This window comes from Petaurus breviceps, unplaced genomic scaffold (assembly GCF_028583685.1).
Source record: "Petaurus breviceps papuanus isolate PSGF00001 unplaced genomic scaffold, PetGlider_PUasm1.0 90734, whole genome shotgun sequence".
NCBI lineage: Eukaryota > Metazoa > Chordata > Mammalia > Diprotodontia > Petauridae > Petaurus > Petaurus breviceps.
Genome location: NW_027187327.1, coordinates 12878716 through 12902450, shown reverse-complemented (window position 1 = coordinate 12902450; position 23735 = coordinate 12878716). Strand labels below are relative to the sequence as shown.

The window sequence follows — 23735 nt, the reverse complement described above, 5'->3', positions numbered from 1 at the left end:
TCTCTCTCTCTCTCTCTCTCTCTCTCTCTCTCTCTCTCTCTCTGTCTGTCTCTCTCTCTCTCTGTCTTTCTCTCTCCGCAATTCTGAACCCTGTGGTTCACAGACTTGCTTTAAGGATTTTCCATAGTAAGCTGTGATGCAGTGGACTTGGGTTCAAGATGTGGTTCTGCCACTGACAGCTAGGTGGCTCAGTGGATAGAGTACAGGGTCTGGACTCTGGACCATTCATCTTCATAAATTCAAATCTGGCCTCAGACACTTCCTAGCTGTGTGATTCTAGGAAAGTCACTTAACCCTGTTTGCCTCAGTTGTTCATCTGTAAAATGGCAAACCACTCCAGTATCTTTGCCAAGAAAACCCCAAACAAGTCAGATATGACTGAAAACAACTGAACAATGACAAAACTTGAGGAAGTCATTTAGAATTGTTGGACTTCAGTTTTCCCATTTGTAAAATGGGAAAAATAACACATACCCTAACTACTTCACAGAGTTAAGCCTGTTGGCACATACTTCAAGAGAAGGGCACCAAATTGTGTCAGCATTGTCCTAAAGGACAAAAGAGAATACACAAGGCTTGGCTGCCTTCACTGCATAAATTTGGGCAAGCCCTTACACCACATGGACCTCAGAGAATCATGGGATTCAGAACTAAAAGGAACCTTAGACCGCATCTGCTCCAAGCCCATCACTTTACAAATGAGGAGACTGAGCATCAGAGAGAAGTGCATAAGTTAGTAGTAGTGGTGGAATTTGAACCCAGGTCTCTTGGCTCCACATTCAATGCTCTTTCTTCTTCTATTATTATTATTGCCTAAAGAACTCTCATAGGTATGTATATGTTTGAATATGAGAAGGTTTGACTCTACTATGACCTATTAACCTTATCATCAGTCTTGAGTGGCTACAAAGCAGGCCTCTGCCTGACCCAGTGAGTAGGGCCCATTAGTTGGAGCATCTAGAGCTAGAGTGGGAAAAAGACACAGCTCTGGCTTTATTATCCTATTTTATATTGTTCTCTTTGCTATGCCCTTCATTCTAGACAAAAAGGTCTTTCCACAATTCCCCCAACTTGACATTCATCTCCCACCTCCATGCATTTTCACAAGTCATTCCCCAAGGCTGAAATGCATTCCTTCATCTCCACTTCTCAGAAAGAATCTTTGTCATTCTTCAAGGTTCAGCTCATGTAGCGCCATTTCCTCTGGGAGGTCTTCCCTGATTCTGCCTCACCCTTGGTTGTAAATGTTCCAACCCTCCTCAAACCCCCTTAAGTTTACTTATTTGTGTAAACTTAGGTAGACAATAATAGCTCACATCCATTGACTCTTTACTGTTTACATGGCACTTCCCTCACCACTGTGTCACGTGGGTAATATAAAGTCGTCACTATTACAGAAAAGTCGGCTGAAAACAGCCACCTAAGTGACAGATAAGGTGAGATCACTGGGATCATATGTACACATGAAAGCAACAATCAATTAATATTTATTAAGTGTCTAGTATATGCCAGGAACTATGCTCAGAGCTGGAGATACAAAGAAAGACTAAAAAAATTAGTCTTTGATCTCAAAGAGCTCACGGTCTAACAAGGAAAACAACAAGCAAACGTGGACAAACAAGATATTCGTTGCTCAGTCATGTCTGACTCTTTGTGACCCCATTTGGAATTTTCTTGGCAATGATACTGAAATAGTTTGCCATTTCCTTCTCCAGATCATTTTACAAATTAGGAAACTGGGGCAAACACAGCTAGTAATGTCTGAGACCATATTCGAACTCAGGTCTTCCTGACTTCAAGCCTAGCACTCTATCTACTGTACCACCTGGCTGCCCTCAAACAAGATAGAGAGATAGATAATAAATTGATATATCATATATGTGATAAATCAAAGATGTGTGTGCATAATAAATTGGAGATAATCTAAGAGAGGAGGCACTAAGATTAAGAGGGACTGAGAAGGGTTTCTTTAAGAAGGTGAGTCTGGAAGGAAACCAGAGAAGCCAGGAGCCAGAGATGAGGAGGGAGAGAATTCCAGATGGGAAGAGACAGTAAAAATGATCAGTCTAGAAAGAGAATGTTGAGTTCAAGGAACAGCAAGGAAGTTGTGTCAGTGTATCACAAAGTATGTGTGAGGAGAGTAAGGTATAAGAAAACTGGAAAGGTAAGAAGGGGTCAATTTATGAAGAATTGTAAAAACCAAACAAAGGATTTTATATTTTATCTTGATGGGAACAAGGAACCACCAGAGTTTATTGAATAAAAATGTGATATGGTCAAACCTGTGATTAAGGAAGATTAATTTGACAGCCAAGTAGATGATGATTGACATGGAGACAACCAGCAGGCTATTACAACACAGAAATATCTAATGCTGTGTTAAACTTTGTGACCCTGCTGTGAAGTAATACAGGAAGGAAATGACAGCACAAAGAGACCAATTTATTTTTAATCAACGAATCAACATTTACAAAGTGCATCAGGTATGTTGCTAGGTGCTAGAACTACTAAAGACGAAAGATAAATAGTTCTTGCCCTTAAGAATCTTGCAGTCTATTGAGGAAGACAACATGAATGTATATAAAAATCTGCAAAATATGAAGAAAACAAATAGAAAATAATTTGGGAGTGTTGAGGGGAGAGACACTGGCATGTACAGAAGTCAGAAAAGGCTTCAGGTAGACAGTGGTATAGGCAGGCAGAGTCAGACACAACTGAACAACAGCAACAAGCATAATAGTACCTCAGCTGAGCTTGGAAGAATTCTAAGAGACGGAAGACAAGAAAGAGAATGTCCCAGACACGGAAGCCACCCAGTACAAGGGCACTGAAGGCTGGCTAAGATCAGACCACCTGCCCATATTGGATTAGATGGTTTGCATTTTTGGCTTATGCAGTGGTGATATTTAAATTTAAGACAAACACCAGGTTGTGTTCTAAATCATTGGTTTTGTTTTAAGGATTTGTCACTCAACTCATAATTTTATCTTGCAGCTGACACTGCTCTCGGAACAGATGATGTATATGATGAGAAAGGATGTCAATGTGATGTTTCAGTAGAAGACCTCACACCACCACTGAAAACTGTCATTAGGGCCATCAGGTAGGTGAGAAAAATGTGGCAGAGACCCAGAGCTGAATGTTTGAATCGCTGTGTTGCTATGTTCCTCTCTTTACAGGTAAACCTCTTGTAATAATTTCTGCCTTGGCTTCCTATTAGTCAACATGTCTATCAAAGGCTGAAACATCTTCTCCTGGTAATACTAACAATTAACATTTACATAGCATTTTAAAGTTTGCAGAGTGCTTTATATATTATTTCATTTGATAATAGAGATAATACATTGGATTCAGTGCCAAAGGTTTTATCAATGTTGGATGGAGTCTGAAAAGTCAGGCAAAGTTGGAGAAAAACCATAGGATAGTTACCTTAGCTGTCATTTGCTACATTAAAGACATTTAACTTAAATGACATTCGACTTTTTGAAATCCTTCTTGTGAACTGGCACCCTTTTTTAAAAAATCTCTTCATCTCCCCATAGGATGGCTTAGAATGGGTTGAACATAAGGTAGACACAAAATGACTATAGTTATACTAGGCCTTGCATGAGTGAAATGTTATATTCAAAGGCTGTCCTTAGCTTTTATCCTGTCTTTAACGAACGAGGACCTAAAAGAGACATTCAAAGGAATAAGTTTATGTCCCCAAAGGACTCAGAAAGTGGAGCCCAAAAAAACATCAGGTTCTCAGTCTGCTCTCTCTATTTACTTTGGTTAAAATTATCATAGGAATTTGTTCTACTTGACAGGAGTCTAACACTACCCGGCACATATTGGCCACTTCATAAATTCTTACTGATTGACTTAATGATTTATTGATTGGTCTCTCTAGTGCAAGAAAATGCTTCCTCTTAGACTGTCTATACAAAGCCAAAGAGACAATAGAAAACTTAAGTAACCCAACATTCCTAGGTATTTATGAATATTCCAATGATGGGTATATTTCCTTCTAATTTCAGCTGGATATTTGTCATCCTGCTCCATTCAAGCCCCTGTAAATCTCTTGGCCTGGACACTTTTCACTGCATGCCTTTAGTCTAAGTTTCTGGAAATCAATGTATATGTAGTAATTTGGGTTATTATTAGAAGAAGCAAGGCATATATTGACATAGTAAAAATATTAGTGAGTCTAGAAAGCTTTAAAATGTATCAGCAATAGTAGGCCAAAAGATAAACACAATAATCCCCCAACCACCTTCATCCTCCTCTCTCATGGTTAGCCAATAGTTAACAAAAAAAAAAGCCTCAAGTAATTGGCAATATAGGAGACCTCAAAGTGTTGGGTGGGTTCTGTGCTTTGTAAATGTGAAGATCCAGTCAAAAAGTTCCTGAAGTAAGGAAAGGAGATGGAGAGGGAGAGGGAGAGGGAGATGGAGAGGGAGAAGGGAGGGGAGAGGACAGGAGGGGAGAAGAAGCTTTCAAAGTCACCTTGAAAGATTTTATCCACATCAAGGATGACCAACAAGGTATTGAGAGAAATGATTATTCCTTTCTTATATTAACAATTAATTATTGAATTAGGACCAAGGTTTTTCCACTTTTCTACTTCCTCATCCAGAAATCAACCAGTGTAGGAAATCTTGCTCAAAGACTTAGCCAGACTAAGATCTAATAAAAGACAGTAAAAGAAATTCTAAATTTCAATAAATGGGTAGATTCCTGTTCATTGTGTTTACTTGGACAGCTCTAAGAATATATGGTTTCTCCCTTTTATCAGAAAGGTGTTTTTGGAAAATGATGTCTATTTGACCAAGATTTGGATGCTCAGTGTCACACACATCAAGACTTTCACTGTAATATAGCCCACCTCTTATTGTAATAGTAATTCTTTCATTAATCATCAACCAATCAGATTTGATTGCCACCCTCAGGAAAACCTGCTCTTCCAAGGACATGGGGTAAGCCCACCACCATGAGGGGTCTTTGGCATTCAAGAGTGTCACTGACCTCTTTTATTAATAGCATGATAGGCTTATTAATAAAATTATTAGATTACCCAGAAACTATGTCCCTCGAACTTTTTAAACATAACAATGTCCATATATTAGAGAAGAGGAATAAAGGCTAATGGGACCCACAAAAAGTACTAAAATCTTTACTAATCAATGTGTAGGGTTTTAGCCCATTTATCTGTCATATCTCAATATTTTTTTTTAATTTCTGTTTTACTTCTGTGGTCTCAACCTATAGCTGAGGGAAACAAATTGGCCTCCATTTATGATTTAATCTACTTGTCAAGAGAGATAAAAGCAGTTCTATATCAAGATTTGTATCACTGTCTCTTTAAAGACAGCATGACATATTGGAAAAAGACTGAGTCAAAAGACCTGAATGTGAATCCTGCCTCTGACATCTAAAAGTTATATGATCATTGGCAAGTCATCTAACTTTTCTGTCCCTATTTCCTTGGCTATAAAATTGGGTCAATAAGATTAACTGCCTACTTCATATGGTTACTGTGAGGAAAGCACTTTATCCATGTAGAAACATGAGCTAGTATCATTTGTATTCAGTACTTCCCAATGCTTCATTGCTTTGAAGATTCATCTCTGGCTTCTTACATCTTTAACTAGATTTTATTTTTCTTTTTTTATGGACTTCTGAAGTTTTCTAGTTTCTACATCTTGCAGAAATGTTTTCTTCCTCTCTCAACATTAGTTCTCCCCAGGCAAAGTCAGTGAGAACAACTCTAACTTTGTACCTTGGTCCCATTTGTCTCTTGAGGTCCTTTTCAGTTCTAAAATCCTATGATTCTATCCTGGTATGCTGAGGATGACCTGATTAGTGGATGAAAGATTTGTGGTTATTTCTCTAGATAGAGGTACATGATTAAAGGATTGTGTTAGTCACCTACACCTGAAAAGGTATTTGGAAGTTCAAGTCTATACATCTTATTCAGGAGCATCCTTCCCCTGAGCATCTTTGCTGCATAAATAAGCTCAGGTTCACTTAGCCAGAAAATTCAATTAGTCAAAACCCACAACTCATCCACCAAACCTGATAACTACAGTACCATGGTAGTCTGAGTTTATTTATTGTTGATGAAACTTGCTCATGATTAACGTGATCTATCTTTTTTGGTTGGTGTGACTTTGCCTTTGTGTTTTTTCCTATTTTATTGGTGCTTAACTTTTTTAAAACTTCTTTTTTTTTTTAATCAATGGTTAGCAATACATTTTGTAACCCTGTCATTACATATTACTTCCTGAAAATAAAACTAAAAGGTATGATGGAAAAAAAATATTTTATTTGAGAGCTGGCAGTACAAAAAAATTAATGCACTGAATTTGCTGCTTGTAAGGTTTTAATTGCTATTTATTTTCTGTGGTAATTAATGTTTATTATTATCATGTGATTGGGCATTTTTATGGGATACTGAAATTCCCCTCTCTGATCATAATCTCCCATCCATTCATTTCTCTCATTTGTTCCCTCCTTCTAAATCTATTCTTTGCCATCACTGTGGGCTCTAATACCTCCACCCCTCCCTGCTTTTCCATTCCATTAGTTATCCCTATTCTGGACTCATTTTCCTTCCTTCTTTCTTGACCCTATAGTTAAGTAGTTTAACTATGCACCATCCTTCACTCTTGGCTATCTCTTCTCTTCACTCGTATCATCTTTCTTTTATCACTTACCTACCTGCCATTCCTTAATCCTCATCAACTCCAACAATCCCCTTACCTGCTCCTGTTCTTCAGTTACTACATGATGTTATTGGGTGTTGCTGGTGAAAGCTGCCCAGATGTGTTTGGCTGGCTCCACTACAAATTCATGTTACTCAGTTTCAACTGAACATGGCACTCCTTTTAGGCTTTCTTGATTGATTCTCTGTCATGTTCCATCAAGTCCAGTTAATAAGCATTTATTAAGTAGCGGATACATGCCAGGCACCGTGCTAAGGGCTTGGGACACAAGGAAAAGTATAAGACATTCCATGTGCTCAAGGAGCTCACATTCTACTGGGGAAGACAACATGCAAACAACTATGCAGAAAGAAGATGCAGAACATACAAGATAAATTGGAGATAATCGACAGAGGAATGGTGCTAAGATTAAGGACAGGGAAGGGCTTTTTGCAGGAGAGATTTTTGCTGTGACCTGAAGGAATCCACTGATATCAGGAGGCTGAGGTACAGAGGGAGAATTGCAGGAAAGGAGGACAGTCAAGGAAAATCATTGCCCAAAGTTGGAAGGTGGAATAATCTGTTCACCATTGTTCCAGATGTTTCTCCTCTTCCCCATCACCCTGAACTTCTCTCATAGCTGATTACTTTACCTCTGACTTTACTGAAAAAAAAAATGAAGCCATCTGTCTTGCTCCCTTTCCTGACACCTCAAAATTCCTCTATGTCATTCTCCTAATTATGATAAATATAAAATCTAACACTGGGGTTCAAAAAAACAATTTCACAAGTTGGGGAAGACGTAGCTAAATAGTAGTTCATTAGGAAAAGACAGGGTTTTCATAGACTGCAAACTAAACATAAGTTAACAATATGATGTGGCAGTTAAGAAAACTGCATTAAGAAATATGTAGTGTCCAGAACTAGAGAAGGGTTGAGGAGGGAGGTAAGACTCTTATTGCTGTGTTTTGCCCTTTCCAGACAACATCTGAAAAATAGCATTCAGTTAGAAAAGTCATATTTTGGGAATTAGCCTAATTTCTCCTTTAAATTGATAGTCTAAAGAATTTCTTGATGGGGACAACCAGGATATTAAAAGGACTTAAATTCATGCCATAGAGGATCAGTTGAAGGAACTGGAGATATATAGCCCAGAGAAGAAAGACTTAACAGAGCCATGATAACCATGTAAAAGTACTTTAAAGAAGAATTTTCTTTGTAAGAAGGAAGAGTTCCATTCCATGGTGGCAGGGCAGATTACATCCAAATGTGATGACTGTTATACACAAACAAAAAGTATCAGACACACTTCCTTTTTTACTTTTGTGATTTCAACCAATGACTGAGGGAAATAAATTTATTTGGCCTCCATTTAAGGTTAATTCTAATCATCAAGAGAGCCAAGCATCACTTATCTCCTAAGTGTGTTACCCAAGCTCTGAAATGTATCACCTTCTCTTCTCTTCTCTTCTCATGTTTCTCTGTCTCTCTCTCCTTTCTCTATCTCTATCTCTGTGTGTGTCTCTCTCTGTCTATGTCTCCCTTTTCTCTCTGTCTCTCTCTCAGGATGTAAATGCTGCTGAATTAATAGTAATAATAATAAGGGGCTGCCAGGTGGCTCAGCGAGTAAGAGCACCGGCTCCAGTGTCGGGATGACCTGGGGTTCAAATCCGGGCTCAGATACTTAGCACCACACCCGGAAAATAACTGGCCATGTAACCTTGAGCAAGTTATTTAACCCCGATTGCTTTAAAAAATAATAATAATAGCTAGCATTTACATAGCACATTAAGGTTTGCAAATTACTTTTATACACTTTATCTCATCAAGCAACAGATAATTTATATAAGTTAATCTTGTTAAAATAATCTGATAACAACCAGTCAATATTTAAACAATTATAAAAATTATAAAAGTTTGATAATTTTCCATAAAATAATAGAATTTTCATTCTCTTTATTATGGTCTATTTTTTTTTCTCTTTTGTTCCTTATTTTTTTTTTTTACAAAGGTATTGGAACTAATTCACTTAGACCTCAAATACAGGTTTTAAATTTTCTTACTGGGGATACAAATACTGCCCCAAAAGAGAAGAAAAGAAATGTTTGGTATTATGAAGTTTTTTTTAAGTACATTGCCTGTTTAATCACAGTTAGTTTTTTCACTTTGTTTATTATTTCTCTGCTACTTTAAAACAAATGGTAAAGACTTTGTTTGCGAGGTACCATAGGAAAATTCACAACAGCCAAATCCATGCCGTATTATGACTTCAGAAAAAGGGAATGTATTTAGTAACTACTCCAACTCAAAATTCCTTGGCTTTGTACTAAGAATATGGTCAAATTTCTGTTTGGAGGACTTTTTGTTGTTGTGAACTACATCATTAATGGCAGTTAAATTTTATATCTGGCATCATTGATATTATAATGATTATATCATAATATCATTATAATAATTATTATAATAGAGTATTGACATTGTAAACTGATAAAGATCATATATACATTATACCTGAGAATAAATTAAACTGACTACCATCACCATTTATCATGATTGTTTTTCTAGATTCATCATATATTATAGCTGCAACATATTTTACTTAATAATTAACTATATATAATTAATAAGTGATATTATATAAATATACTAATTTATAAATTTTTATAATTGTTTTACAAATGAAATATGTTGTTTATAATAATTTATGGCATTAATTTTATTTAGTCACTTGCTTTGAATGTGTATTCTAAAGAGCATTATTTTCTAAACTTTAAAAATTCCAAAATGATGAATATAATCTGAAGATAAAATTTGATTTCTTTTAAAGGAAACTGAAATGGGGGAAGGGGGAAGGATGGAGGAGTGGTGCTGGACCTATAATTTTATTTGCATAAGGATCTCTTATGTGAGGAAAATTCTTCTAACAATACAAATCTTAGAAAATTGCCTGGGACACTAATAAGTTAAGGGATTCACCCAGGGTCATATAATCAGTATGTGTAAGAAGCAGAAACTGAATTCAGGTTGTCCGAGGTTCTATCCACAGGTTCTCAAATCTCTTAGCCTCAGGACCCCTTCACTCTTAAAAATTATTGAGGACACCAAAGAGCTTTTGCTTTTATGAGTTATATCTATCAATTTAATTTAAAAAATTGATTTTAATATAACCAAAATTAAAACCTATTGGGTTTTTTGTTTGGTTTTGGTTTTGGTTTTTTCACAGGGAGAGGGCAGGGCAATTGGGGTTAAGTGACTTGTCCAAGGTCACAGGGCTAGTGTTAAGTGTCTAAGGCTGGATTTGAACTCAGGTCCTCCTGACTCCAGGGCCTGTGTGCTATTCACTGCGACACCTAGCCACCCCATTAAAATCTATTGTTTTAAAATATAATTAAGAATAATAACAGACAATAATAATTTATGTTAACAATATATTTCATGGAAAAATAGCTATAATTTTAACAAGATTATTGAGGACATTGTTTTACAGTTTTTCAAATCTTGTTAATGTCTGACGATAGAAGACAGATTCTTACACCTGCTTTTTAAACTAATTATTTATTTATAATATTCTTTTTTTATTTTGAATTCCAAATTCTCTCCCTCCTTCCAGCCCTTCCCCCATTCACTGAGAAGGCAAGCAATGTGATCTCAATTATACACATGAAATCATGCAAAACTTATTTCCATATTAGTCACATCAGAAAAAAAAAACAAGAAAAATAAAGAAAGTAAAAACACTATACTTCAATTTGCACTCAAAGTTCATCAGTTCTCTCTCTGAAGGTGGATAGTATTTTTATCATGAGTCCTTTAAAATTGTCTTAGATCATTGTGTTGATCAAAGTAGCTGTCTTTCATAGTTGATCATTATTATAATATTGCTGTTACTCTGTACAATGATTTCCTGGTTCTGCTCACTTCATTCTGCATCAATTCATACAGGTCTTCCCAGCATCTTCTAAAATATTGCCTTCATCATTTCTCATAGCACAATAGTATTACATCACAATCACAAACCACAATTTTATGTCATTCCCCAATTAGTGGTCATCCCCCTCAATTTCCAGTTCATTGCCACCATGAAAAAAAACTGCAATAAATATTTTGTATATAAAGATGCTTTTTCCTTTTCCTTGATCTTTTTGGGATATAGATCTAGCAATTGTATATCTGAGTTGAAGAATATGCATAGTTTTATAGCCCTGTGAGAAGTTCCAAATTTTGTTCCAGAAATGGTTGGACCAGTTTTCAATTCCACCAATAGTGCATTAGTGTCCCAATTTTTACACATCCTCACCAGCATCTGTCATTTTTCTTTTCTGTCATATTAGCCAATCTGACCACCATCTGAGGTGGTATATCTGAGTTGTTTTGTGTTTCTCTAATCAATAATGATTTAAAGCATTTTTATATGATTATTGGTAGCTTTGATTTCTTCTTCTGAAAACTGCCTGTTCCTATACTTCAACCATTTAACAAGTGGGGATTACCTATTGTTTTTAAAAATTTGACTCAGTTCCCCTCTATATTTGAAAAATATAAATTTGCTGAAAATAGAAACTTGCTGGAAAAAAATGCTTTATGTTACTTCATTGTTTGTGGTACCTTTTAGCAACATATAGTTTCCCTGATTATCTCTTTTAATTTGGTCGATTTTTGTCTAGGATCATGATTACTACCCTGCATTGTTTATCTCAGCTGAAACATAATAGATTCTACTCCAGATCCTTACTTTAACTCTGTGTGTGTCTTTCTGCTTGAAGTATATTTCTTGTAAACAACATATGGTTAGATTCTGATTTCTAATCAATTCTGTTCTCCACTTCCACTTTATGGGTGAGTTCACCTCATTCACATTCATAATTTATGATTACTATGTATTTCCTCATTCCTGTTTTCTCCTGTTTATCTTTCTCTATTTTTACCCTGTCCTTCTTCAAAAGTTTATTTTGCTTTTGACCATTGTCTCCCTTAATCTGACCTCCCTTTTATCACCCCTTCCCCTTTCTTTTATCTCCTTTCCTACTTTCCTTTGGGTAAGATATATTTCTGTGCCCAACTAGTGTGTGTGTGTGTGTGTGTGTGTGTGTACACACACATGCATACATATATATATACAAATATATACACATATACATACACACACATATACATCTCACCCATTTTCCTCTCTGCTATAAAGGCTTTTCCTTACGTGCCTCTTTTATGTGAGATTTTTCCCATTCTTCCTCCCCCTTCTCCCTTTTCATAGGACATCCCTTTTTCTCATCCTTTTTTGGGGAAGGAGATCATCTCAACATAATCAATTCACACCCATGCCCTCTGAATATGTAGAAGCCTTCTAAATGACCTAATGAGGATAAAGTTCTTAGGAGTTACATGTTAGAAGTTACATCTTCCCATATAGTTTGACCTTATTAAGTCCCTTATGAATTCTCTTTCATCTTTACCTTTATGCCTCTCTTGAGTCATGTACTTGAATGTCAAATTTTCTCTTCAGCTCTGGTTTTTTCATCAGGAATGCTTGAAAATCCTCTATTTCATTAAAAATCCATATTTTTCTTCCCTGAAGGATTATTCTTAGTTTGTCTGGGTTGGTTATTCTTGGTTTAATATTAGCTCTTTTGCCTCCTGGTATATCATATTCCCAACCCTCCACTCCTTTAATATGGAAACTCTTAAGTCTTGTTTGATCCTGATGGTGACTCCATGATATTTCAATAGTTTTGTTATGACTGCTTGCAATTTTTTTTTACTTGACCTGGAAGCTCTGGTATTTGGCTATAATATTCCTGAAAATTTTCATTCTGGCACCTCTGTCAGGAGATGATTAGTAGATCCTTTGCATTTCTATTTGACCTTCTGGATCTAAGCTATCAGGATAGTTTTCCTTTATAATTTCTTGAGATATATGATATCTAAGCTCTTTTTTTGGTCACAGCTTTCAGGGGTTCCAACAATTCTTAAATTATTTCTCTTCAATCAATTTTCCAAGTCAGTTGTTTTTCCTGTGAGATATTTCACATTTTCTTCTATTTTTTTTTCATTCTTTTGATTTTGTTTTATTGTTTTTTGAAGTCTCATGGAGTCATTAGCCTCCACTTGCCCAATTCTGTTTTTTAAGTTTTTTTTTCAATGAATTTTTGTACCTCTTTCATCCATTTGGCCAGTTTTTTTTAAGAGTTCTTTTCTTCAGAATTTTTTGTGCCTCAGTTATTACCATTTTCCAGTTCTGGTTTTTAAGTTATTTTCTTCAATATTTTTGTGTCTTTTTTACCAAGCTGTTAATTCTCTTTTCATAGTTCTCTTGTATCACTGTCATTTCTTTTCCCAATTTTTCTTCAACCATTCTTATCTCTTTCTTTAAATTTTCCAGAAATTCTTTTGAGGTTTGTGTCCAATTAGCATTTCTCTTTTAGGATTTCCTTGGAGCTATTTTCAAATTATTGTTTTCTCCTGAGTTTGTGTCTTTGATTTATGGTCAGGTTTTTTTGTTGTTGTTTGCTCATTTTTCAAGCCTATTCTTGTCTTTGAACTTTATGTTAAAATTGGGCTTTGCTCACCTGAAAGTGGGGAGGCACTGTCCCAAGCTTCAGGCTTTTTTGCCTTCTTTTTTCAGAGCTCATTCTGGGTATCTGTAAATTTTCAGTGCTTCCAAGGTGGTGAGAACTGGGGAGAGGTGTAGCCATTGCTCTCTTTTTTTTTTTGGAGGGCAATTGGGGTTAAGTGACTTGCCCAAGGTCACACAGCTGTTTTTTGTGTTAAGTGTCTGAGGCCGGATCCAAACCCAGGTCCTCCTGACTACAGGGCCAGTTCTCTATTCACTGTGCCACCTAGCCGCCCCAAGGTCACTGCTCTCTTAATCTGGGCTCTGGTCTTTATCCAGGAAGTACCACTGCTCCCCTGGAGTCACAAGCTCTAGGACTCTTCTCAGCCCTGGAACTGTGACCAGGGACCCTGCTCCCTTATGACCAACCACAAGTGCTCCTCTCTACTCTAGAACTGTGACCCCTAACTGCGTATGGGTAATAAAGTTGACAAACAGCAACAGATCCTATGCCCAGTGTCAGCTCACGGTCCCCTATAATCTCTTTCTGACCAGTTGTCCAATCCCCTTACAGACTCTGGTCTGAGTGCTCCCAAAGCTGCTGCTGCTGCTGCTGCAAATTGACCCCAAGGTTGCTATTATAGCTGCCTGCACTGGCCAGGGCCCCACCGTAGTGTCAAGGACCTTTCCTACTGACCTCTTAAGTTATCTTGGGCTTTAAAAATATCTTACCCAGAACTTTTGTTTGCTATGCTGCCACAGAATTCAATTTGAAGCATTATTTTAAAGCTGTTTTGAAGGAAATGTTGGAAGAGTTTGGCTGGGTTACTGCTTCTACTCTGCTATCTTGGCCCCAGCCTCCTTATTTCAGTTTCTGCATTCAATTTGTTATGATATGTTGTCTTAGTTGAAGTATATGAAGAAAATCTTGCCTCACATATATGTAGTTGCAAAAGAGAAGGGTGTCTTGATAGGCAAAAAATGTCTTAATATTTTTATAAAAACAGTTTTTACCTCATGGAAACTCTGGAACTCCCAGAGGTCCTCAGACAACACTTTGAGAATCACTGCACTATACTGTGCTATGTCTCTGAAAAATTCATACACAGTCACTATAATAACATACATATTTTCCATGAAAGGGACTTTTATTACATCTTTAAAATTCAAATAAAGATATTTTATTCTTTTTAAACATCAATGCTTTCTTCTTCTTTATCATTTTCATCATACTTCTCTATTTCCAGATCATTTCTCAATTTGTTGTATTTGCTACCATTAATTGCATTTGAAAGGCATTCTGAAGCCCTAGGCAAGAAATTTAAGAACGATTTTCTCTCAGAATTTAAAAGCCAACTGAGTAGAAGTTAACTTCTTAGTTTTGTAAAGATATGCCCACATGGGAAAAGTCAGTTGTATTAATTAGAAAGAATGACTCTGAAGGGGCTTAATCTCAAAAGTTGGCCTTAGATAAAAATGGATATGTATATTCAAAAATATCTCCAGGTGATAAAATTTTAACTGGGTTATAAGGTCAGATTTTGATGTTCTAATCCTCTTAACTTCAGGCATAAGGCTCTTTCTAATGCCCTTTTGCCTTTTTTTTTTTTTGAAGAGCTACCAACTTCTTAATTCCACATGACTGAAAACCAGTCAGCCAGTAATTCAGTCATCACCCAGCCCCTTTCTTGACATCTCACAATTATTCCACTGGAAGTGTTTCTTTTGGAAATATTTTTCATCCCATTACAATTGTGGCTTTGGATCATCAGCCATAATAGCTATGATTTAAGGTTTTCATTTCCCATAATCTTCAGTGAGATGAATTTTGCTTCTTTCTCCATCATCATCATATTGCTCAGGATATAGAACGTAAGCATTTCATTGACACTTCTAATCTGACTAAACTAATATGTGTGTTTCCCAATAGCTGAGGGCATACCATTGTTATTCTACCAACTCTTCAACAGAATTCATGGTTGATCACACAGCTAGTGCTGTCTACATGTAAACAAGACACAACTTTTTCTATCAATCGCTAGCATTTATTAATAGCCTCCTATGTGCCAGACCTGCCAACTGCTAGGAATACAAAGAAAAAGAAAAAATAGCCCCTGCTCTCAAGGAGCTCACAATCTAATGACAGAATCAACATGGAAACAGCTATATACAAACAAGATATAGACAAGATAAATTGGGGCTAAGACTTAGAGGGAAGGCACTAAGGAGAACTGGGAAAGACATCTCCAATAGCAGAGGATGCCTCTTTTAAATTTTGTCTAAGATGCTTTTAATTCAACAGCTTCAAATTCAATGGCTTTTCATTCTGAGACCTTTAATTGATGCTTTTGTGGCTGATTAACTTTCAATTTCGTCTTTTGTTTAAAATGGAATGTACCACCAGCTTGGTTTTGAAGGTTTTTTTTCTTTATTTACCTCCAACAATACCAGTATTACATTTCATTCTTGCTTCACTATGGTTTGTAGTTTCTTCTTTTTTTTCAAAACTTAGACCTGTAATTTCATCCCTAGAATAGCATCTTAATTAAGGAATTTCCTCTACCTCTACTTAGAATGAAGCAGGAGGCATTGAAAGGTCAAGGTGACATAGACCAGCTGTGTCAAAAATGGTCTTGAACTCAGGTCTTCCTGACTCCAAGACCAGCTTGCTCTCTATTCACTAAGCCATAATTCTTCTCTTGTCCTTTCAGTCTAGTAAATAACTATTGTTTTTAAATTTTTCCTCCATAACCATGTCTCAACCTCCAACTCATATTTTCCCCCTCTTTTTCCCAATCCAAAATGAAAAAGTCTTTCATCTCATAATGAATAACCCACCAGTTAATCAGCCCCAGAACAAAAAGATCCTGTGACCCTTTAACAAGGACTAAGAAAATATGCTTAAGTCCTAGGAATCTAATATGAAATCATAGTTTCTTTATCTGTGGAATTATGATCCCAATGTTAAACTACACTCAAGTTTCACGTCAGATTTGTAGGTGAGATGGGGAATATGGGGTAGAATTTCGATCTAAATTCAGACCAATACAACCCTTGCAGATTGTATTTTTTAATAAGGAAACTTTCCATGGACTTTATTCCTTTGGCCCTCTTGCCATAAAACCTAATAGCATCTACTAGAACATTTCCTAGAAAGTTGCCTCTAAAGAGCAGAATAATATTGAACCAAATGTACAAGCCTTCTACCCATGATTAAAAACAGTACTGCTGTAGGTGACAGAATAGAATTATTTGGCATCAGAGGGCCTGAATTTAAATTTAAATCATGCTGTTTACTTGTCTATCTTTGGACAAGTCACTTAAACTTCTGCTTGCCATAGTTTTCTCATCAATAAAATGGGAATAATAATAACATTTACCTCCCAGGGTTGTTGTGAGGATCAAATGAGATAATAATTGTAACGTCCTTTGAACACTGCCTAGCACATAGTAAGTGTTAATGTTAGTGAGGAGGAGGAGGAGGAAAAGGAGGAAGAAGAAGAGGAGGAGGTACACCCCTCTGTATCTTCCAGGGTAATAACTTCTTGGAAATTGTATCTGCCATTGCCATAATCATCATCATTATTATTGAACATATCATGATAGACCATGAGAGACCACTATGAAAAGGAAAAGATACTTCCTGGAACTCCACAATCTCCACAGTGGCTTGCCATACATTGATAGCAAGACTTCACTACAATTGTTCTGCATGTTTCCAGAGACCATGCCTTTGACTATGGTATCTTTGTTGCTGGATAGAATCTCAATCTGTTGGTCAGTGAATAAGCATTTATTAAGCACCCACTATGTGTCAGATACTGTAGTAAGCATGGGGAAAAGAAAAAGAGACAAAAGACAGTCCCTGCCCTTGAGGAGGTAACAATCGAATTGGGAAGAAAATAAGCAAATAGGTACAAATGAGAGATATAGATGTAGATATACACAAAAAAATCAGAAATAACTTAAAAAGGGAAGCCCCTAGAATTGAGGATTGGGGAAGGCTTCCTATAGAAGATGGGATTTTAGCAGGGCCTTAAAAGAAGTCAGTAAGCAGGATTAAGGAGCGTGGGGGGTGGGGGGGGTCAGCCAAAGAAAATATCCAGAGATGTCAGATGAAGTATCTTCTTTGAGGAACATATAGGAGACCGGTGTCACTGGATTGAAGACTACATGTTGGAGAGTAAGGTGTAGGAATACTGGAAATGTAGGAGTGGGCTAGGTTATGCAGGGCTTTGCCTGTGATCCTGGAAGTGATAGGGAACCACTGGAGTTTATTGAATGACATGGTCAGTCTTGTGCTTTAGCAGAATGTCTTTGGTGGCTGAATAAAGGATGGATTGGATGGGGAGAGACTTGGGCCACCTCTTTCTACAGAGAGATAGGATACATATAAAGAAAGAATTGTCCAACTTTGAGGGAGAAATGAGTGGGGTAAAAAAAGGTGAAAAGGCAGGCAAATACAGGGGAAGACATGAGGGCAATGGGGACAAGAGCTGGGGAAATCAAACCTTAGAACAAAAGAATATGGGGAGCCCTGAAGTAATGGTCCTAAATAATTTCTTTTTTTTCTTTGAGTCTTCTTATACAAAATGATTAATATGGAAATTTTTATATGATTGCACATATATAACCTATATCTAATTACATACCATCTCAGGGAGAAGGGGAAGGAGAGAAAGAGAGATAGAATTTGGAACTCAAAGCTTTAAAAAAAAACCAAATGTTTAAAAATCATTTTAACATGTAATTGGGGGAGAAACAAAATATTATATGTAAAAAAATTATGTTTAAAGAAATTGTGGAAAGCAATGGACTGTAGGAATAGAGACAGGTAAATGTTATCCCAATTTTCCAAAAGGGAAGAGAGTGAATTCTGTAAACTATAAGACATTAATATTCATCTTAATTGCTGGAAAAAATAAATAACATTAATGGGATGACTGATAATAATAATCTATCCATTTCTCCATATAAATAATCATAAAATCCTTGAGAGGTTGCAAGGTATAACTAAGAGACTTATCAGAGGTTTTATGACACATTTGGCCAAACCTTGTTCAGAATATGCTGAGAGGATTGGAATCCCCCTGTGTCTGTTGTATATTCCCTCTCCCAGTAGTCAAGTATATATTTCAGTCACTTGTGAAAACAGCCACTACATTCTCACTCTTTGAGCCACCTAATGACCTGGGTGTTACACAAATAAGCCTCTGTTGCCCTGTTCAAATTCACTTTGAGGTTGTATGATCATGAATGATAGTTCTGCCCAGTGCCCAGTTTATTCCCAGCTAGAGATCAAATGTTAGCCCCTCTTAACTCCTTCTTGCTATTCTTATGTGGAGCTATTTTTGTTGAGCAGAAAATAAAGAAATGTGCGCTCCACAGTATGTGTAAGTAAATACACTGCTCTCCAGTATAAAGAATCACAGCATCTCAAAGTAGGAAGGGACCTAGAAGGCCATGTACTCCAATTTTAACAAAAATCCTTTTTGCAGCGTATCTGACCAGGGATCATTCATCCATTGCTCAAAGACCTCTGTTGATGGAAATTCATTACCTTCCAAGGCAGCCCATTCCACTCTTGAATAACTCTAAGTCTTAGACTTTTTTTTCCTTTAAATTCAACCTAAATATGCTTCATTGTAAGTTTCACCTACTGTTTCTAGTTCTGCCCTCTGGATCTAAGCAGAACAAGTCTAATCCTACTTTCGTAAGAGTCCTTTATATACTGGAACATAACTATCATTTCCCTACTAAATATTCTCTTTTCCAGGCTAGATATCCTCAGTTCCTTCAACTAATCTCCATATTGCATGATCCTGGTTGCCCTCTTCTAGGTACTTGATCCAACTTGTGAATTTGACATATAAATATTAATGACTAAGCATTGCTTTTGGCCATGGAACAGGTTCCGTGGCCATCTAACTGTCTAATGCATCTCTTTTTTTCCCACAAGAATAACTTAAGGGACATTGTCAAATGCTTTACAAAAATCTAAGAAAACCTACGAGACTAAGGATCTTGTCAGTAATGGAAATAAAGTTAGTATGACAAGACCTATTTTTGAAGAAATTATGCTGATTCCTTATGATCATTCTTCTATCAATCGTCCCATTAATGTTATCTAATTTTTTCAGCAATTAAGATAAATACAAATTTCCTATAGCTTACAGAATCCATTCTCTTCTTTTGAAAAATGGAATAACATTTGCCTGTCTCCAGTCCTGCAATCCATTGCTTTCCACAATCTTTTCTTTTTAAAAAAAGGCATTTATTGTCTCTCCCTACTACTATCTCCCCCCCACACCCACATGCACACGTGCACACACATACACACACACACACACACACACACACACACACACACACTGAACTTTTTTTTTTTTGCTTTTTTTGGAGGGGGGAAGGCAGGGCAACTGGGGTGAAGTGACTTGCCCAAGGTCACTTAACACACTGAACTTTTTTTTTAATGAAGAAGAAAACTGTTGTAGCAAATCTTTGTAGTCCAGCAAAACAAAATCCCACACTGGCCATGTACAAAAATATATATTCATTCTGTCTCCTAAGTTATCACGTCTCTGGCAGGAGGTCAGTAGCACACTTCATCCTCAGTCCTTAAGACCTATGGTTTATCATTATTTATTGTAGTTTATCTAATATCCTTCAAAGATGTTTCTCTTTACAATATTGTTGTTACTATATAAAATATTCTTCTAGTTCTCCTTGCCTCATCATACATCATTTCATAGAGGTCTTGACGGTTTCCTATGACATTGTCCATTTAATCAGTGTTCATGAGGCAATATTCCATTAGATTCATATACCATAATTTGTTTAGCAGTTCCCCAATAGGTAAGCACCCCTCCTTAATTTACAGTTTTTGGCTACTCCAAAAAGAGTTGCTCTGAATATCTTTGCATTTGTCATTCATTTGCGTTCGACTCTTTGTAACCCCATTTGTGATTTTCTTGCCAAAGATACTGGAATGATTTGCCATTTCCTTCTCTAGCTCATTTTACAGAGGAGAAAACTAAGGGTTAAGTGCCTTGCTCAAGGTAACATAGTTAATAAGTGTCTAAGGTCAGATTTGAACTCAGGAAGTCTTCCTGACTCCAGGCCTGGCACTCTAGCCACTATACCACCTAGCTACCCATATATATATATATATATATATATATATATATATATATATATATACACACATATATATATGCCTATCTTTGAATATATGGATCCTTTTCCTCTTTATTTAATCCCTTTGAGCTATAGGCTTAGTGTAGTATTTTTGTAGGGTCCAAAAGTATACACAGTTTAGTGACCTTTTAGGCATAGTTCCAACTTGCTTTCCAGAAAGGCTAGACCAATTCACAGCCTCACCAATAAGGAATCAATGTGCCTTCTTTCCCATATCCTCTCCATCAGCTACTCTTCTCTCATTCATGTGCTGTCTTTGCCAATCTGATGAATGTGATGTGAAACTTCAGAGCTATTTTTAATTTGCTTTTCTACAGGTGTTAGTGATTTGAAGCAGCTTTTCTGTTAGTGAAAAAGAAACAACCTTTATCAAGGTTGATAGTAGTAATGCCTTCCTTTGAAAACTACCTGTTCATTGACCATTAATCTATTGGGCAATGGCTCTTATCCTTATAAATTTGAATTAGTTCTTTATGTATCCCTCCACAATCCTTCAAAGATCACTGGCAGTGGTTCAGTAACCACATCTATTGGTTCCTTCAATCACCTATGATGCATTGTGTAAGGGCCAGGTGACTTGAACTCATGAAGGATAATGAGCCGTTCTCTATCTCCTCAGTTATCTATCAACTCCCAATCAGCCATTTTTGTTGTGTCCTTTCAGTACAAAAGTCATTCTACATGAAAGAGAAAAGAGAAGCAAAAGAAGATTAGAGTATCTGTCTCTTCTCTCTGTTGTCAGTTTCTCATCATCCCATTCCCTCCAAGCATGGGCCTATACTCTCTTTTCACAAGAGAGCTAAAAACAAGCAAAAAAAAAAAAACAGCCTTTTTTTGTTGATATAACCTTTCTTTGAAAGTCTCAATTCATTTTGAACTTTACTATGACTGCTGATACTTTTCTTATTCGACTGTGCCAGCTTTCTTATTCATCCTCTCTTATTTGCCCTTGCTGCCATCTTTTTTCTTTTTAAAAATCTAAGGCTCTTGATGAATTCCCTGTGTATCAGTTTCTGCCTCTTTGGAAAACTTCTTTTCCTCCTCATTGGAATAATTTCTTTTTGTATCTTCAGAATTTCCTTTTTGAGACCTTCCCATCCTTCCTGGGCTGACTTTCCTAACACTAGACCTAAAGTCATTAGACCTATATTCAAGTCTCAGCTGAAGCCCACTTTAACTGTATACCCATAGACAATTCATTCAGTTTCTCTAAGTTTCCTCAGTTATAAATAGGGACAAAAATATTTGCTCTGTCAGTCTAATAGGTTGGTCTACCTTAAATTACAATATATAAGGTTAGTTATTATATTGATATTATTGATATATTATTATTATATTGTTGATATTGATAATATTTGCTTGAAATACTTATTAAGGAAGGATGTTCAGTGGTTCTTTTGGGTTTCTTACTAACAAATGAGTGATGAGCTAACCAATCCCTTCTCTCTGTTCTGTGAGTAAGGAGAGTATACAATAGGGAATCCTCTTCTCACAGAGGCATTATTCTTCTCTACCCTCTCCCCATTTGTCCTAGGAAGAGTACTCCTGTTAATGTGGTTGTGCAATATGGAGGCAGTTGTTATTGTTGTTGCTTGGCCTTCATTTAGAAGACGACTAATGACATTACAGGTGATTTCTTGATTTGTGCATGAAGTGCATTTAAATGAGGCAGAGCTGTACAAAGTTGTCAGCCTCACTCTCTCTTCCTAAGTCATCAAAGTCCAATGGCAGGACAAAAGTCAAGACAACTAATGGTGGCCTATAATGCAGTGGGTGACCTTGGCCTCTTTGATTCCCAACCAAGCTCCATTGCTTGCTTCAGCTGCCTTCAGCTCCCACTGGAATAGATTGTTCTCATTCACCCATTCTGCCTGGGGAAATCTTCATATGCTTGGAATAGATGTTCCCCTAACTCATCAACAGGTTTGATGCCCGTCGGTTACCCTTAACCTGGTTTAGCCTGTCTTGCTGAGATAGTTTACCAGCATGTGGCTGCTGTGCATGCTACAACTTCTTGGAACCACAGGTGAGAGTTGGGTGAAGATGGGCACCAAAGTGGGGTGAACAGCACTGAAAAAAGGCTCAGCAAACCCTCACACCAGAGGTTCTAGTCCACCCATACACCCCATGGAGGCAGTATGGTACACTGGAAAGAATACCATACTGTCTCATCCCACTTTAGATGCTTACTGCTTATGTAACCTCAGACCAGTCAACCTCTCTGAGTCTCAATTTCCTCATCTGTAAAATGAGGAGGTGGAATTTGACATCCTCTAAGGTCCATTAAAATTCCAAATCTATGATCTTATGACACAAGTTATGCAAGACTCTAATGATACTACCTAAGTAGTGCTTGGGACTACCTAGATAGTGTCACTCCCTGGCTTACGGCCCCCATTTAAATAGAAAGCTGGCATTTCCCTAAAGACAGCCTCGAGTTTGCCTTGCAAGTACTCAGAATGTTCAAAATGTAACCACTTTTTCTTTTTTGCAAGTTAATGGGTACAGAAAGTACTCACGTGCAAGCCCTTGGAGAGGGCCCAATGGGGTCATCCTTCCACCAGAAATGAGCGCTATCTCATAACTTATACTGCCCTGGTTGGAGGCTCCATAAAAATGGAGGGCCCATCAGTCTCTGCTCTCCTATAGCTCTTCTACTGAAAAGATGTCGGTTACTCCCAAAGAACTAGATGATTGCTCACCTTGGTTCCAGCTTCTGTGGCTCAGCTGTCAGTGCCAATGTCATTAATTGCCCCATCTCCTGTAGCTCAGCTGCCAACACTGATGGCCATCCATTGTCCCATCTCTTGTAGCTAAGTTCCACTGTAGCTCCCACTGCCTGTGATCCTCATTCCACATGGGCTCCAACTCTTACAGTGTAGCTTTTTTTCTCCCAGATTCCAGTCTTCTGTTCTCCAACAGATGACACATATCTCCAGTCAACAAGGGATCTGATCTCTTCCAGCTGGTTCACCTGAGAGACTCCTCTGAAACCCCTGAGTCCTCTCAAATATTCTTACATGCCCTTCCAGCTCAATATCTATGATCCTATGACTAAATGGATAGTGTGAGGCCTGGAGTCAATTCAAGTCTGGCCTCAGATACTACTAACTGTGTGACTCCAAGCAAGTCATTTAACCTTGTTTGCCTCAGTTTCCTCATCTGTAAAATGAGCTGGAGAAGGAAATGCCAAATTACTCCGGTATCTTTGCCAAGAAAACCCCAAATGAGGTCAAAAAGCATTAGATACATCTGGAAAACAAATGAACAACAACATGACACAAGAATTACATTGGACTCTATGG

At 37.1% G+C, this 23735-nt stretch overlaps 1 protein-coding gene across 1 annotated transcript in view; it reads left to right on the top strand.

Annotated features, from left to right (window-relative positions):
- Window positions 1-23735, top strand: part of KCNQ5 (potassium voltage-gated channel subfamily Q member 5) — a 702120-nt gene that overhangs the window by 654594 nt on the left and 23791 nt on the right. Inside the window, exon 11 of the mRNA XM_069067031.1 lies at window positions 2995-3103. Within this exon, the coding sequence (XP_068923132.1) occupies window positions 2995-3103 (109 nt within the window). The remainder of the gene's footprint in view (window positions 1-2994; window positions 3104-23735) is intronic.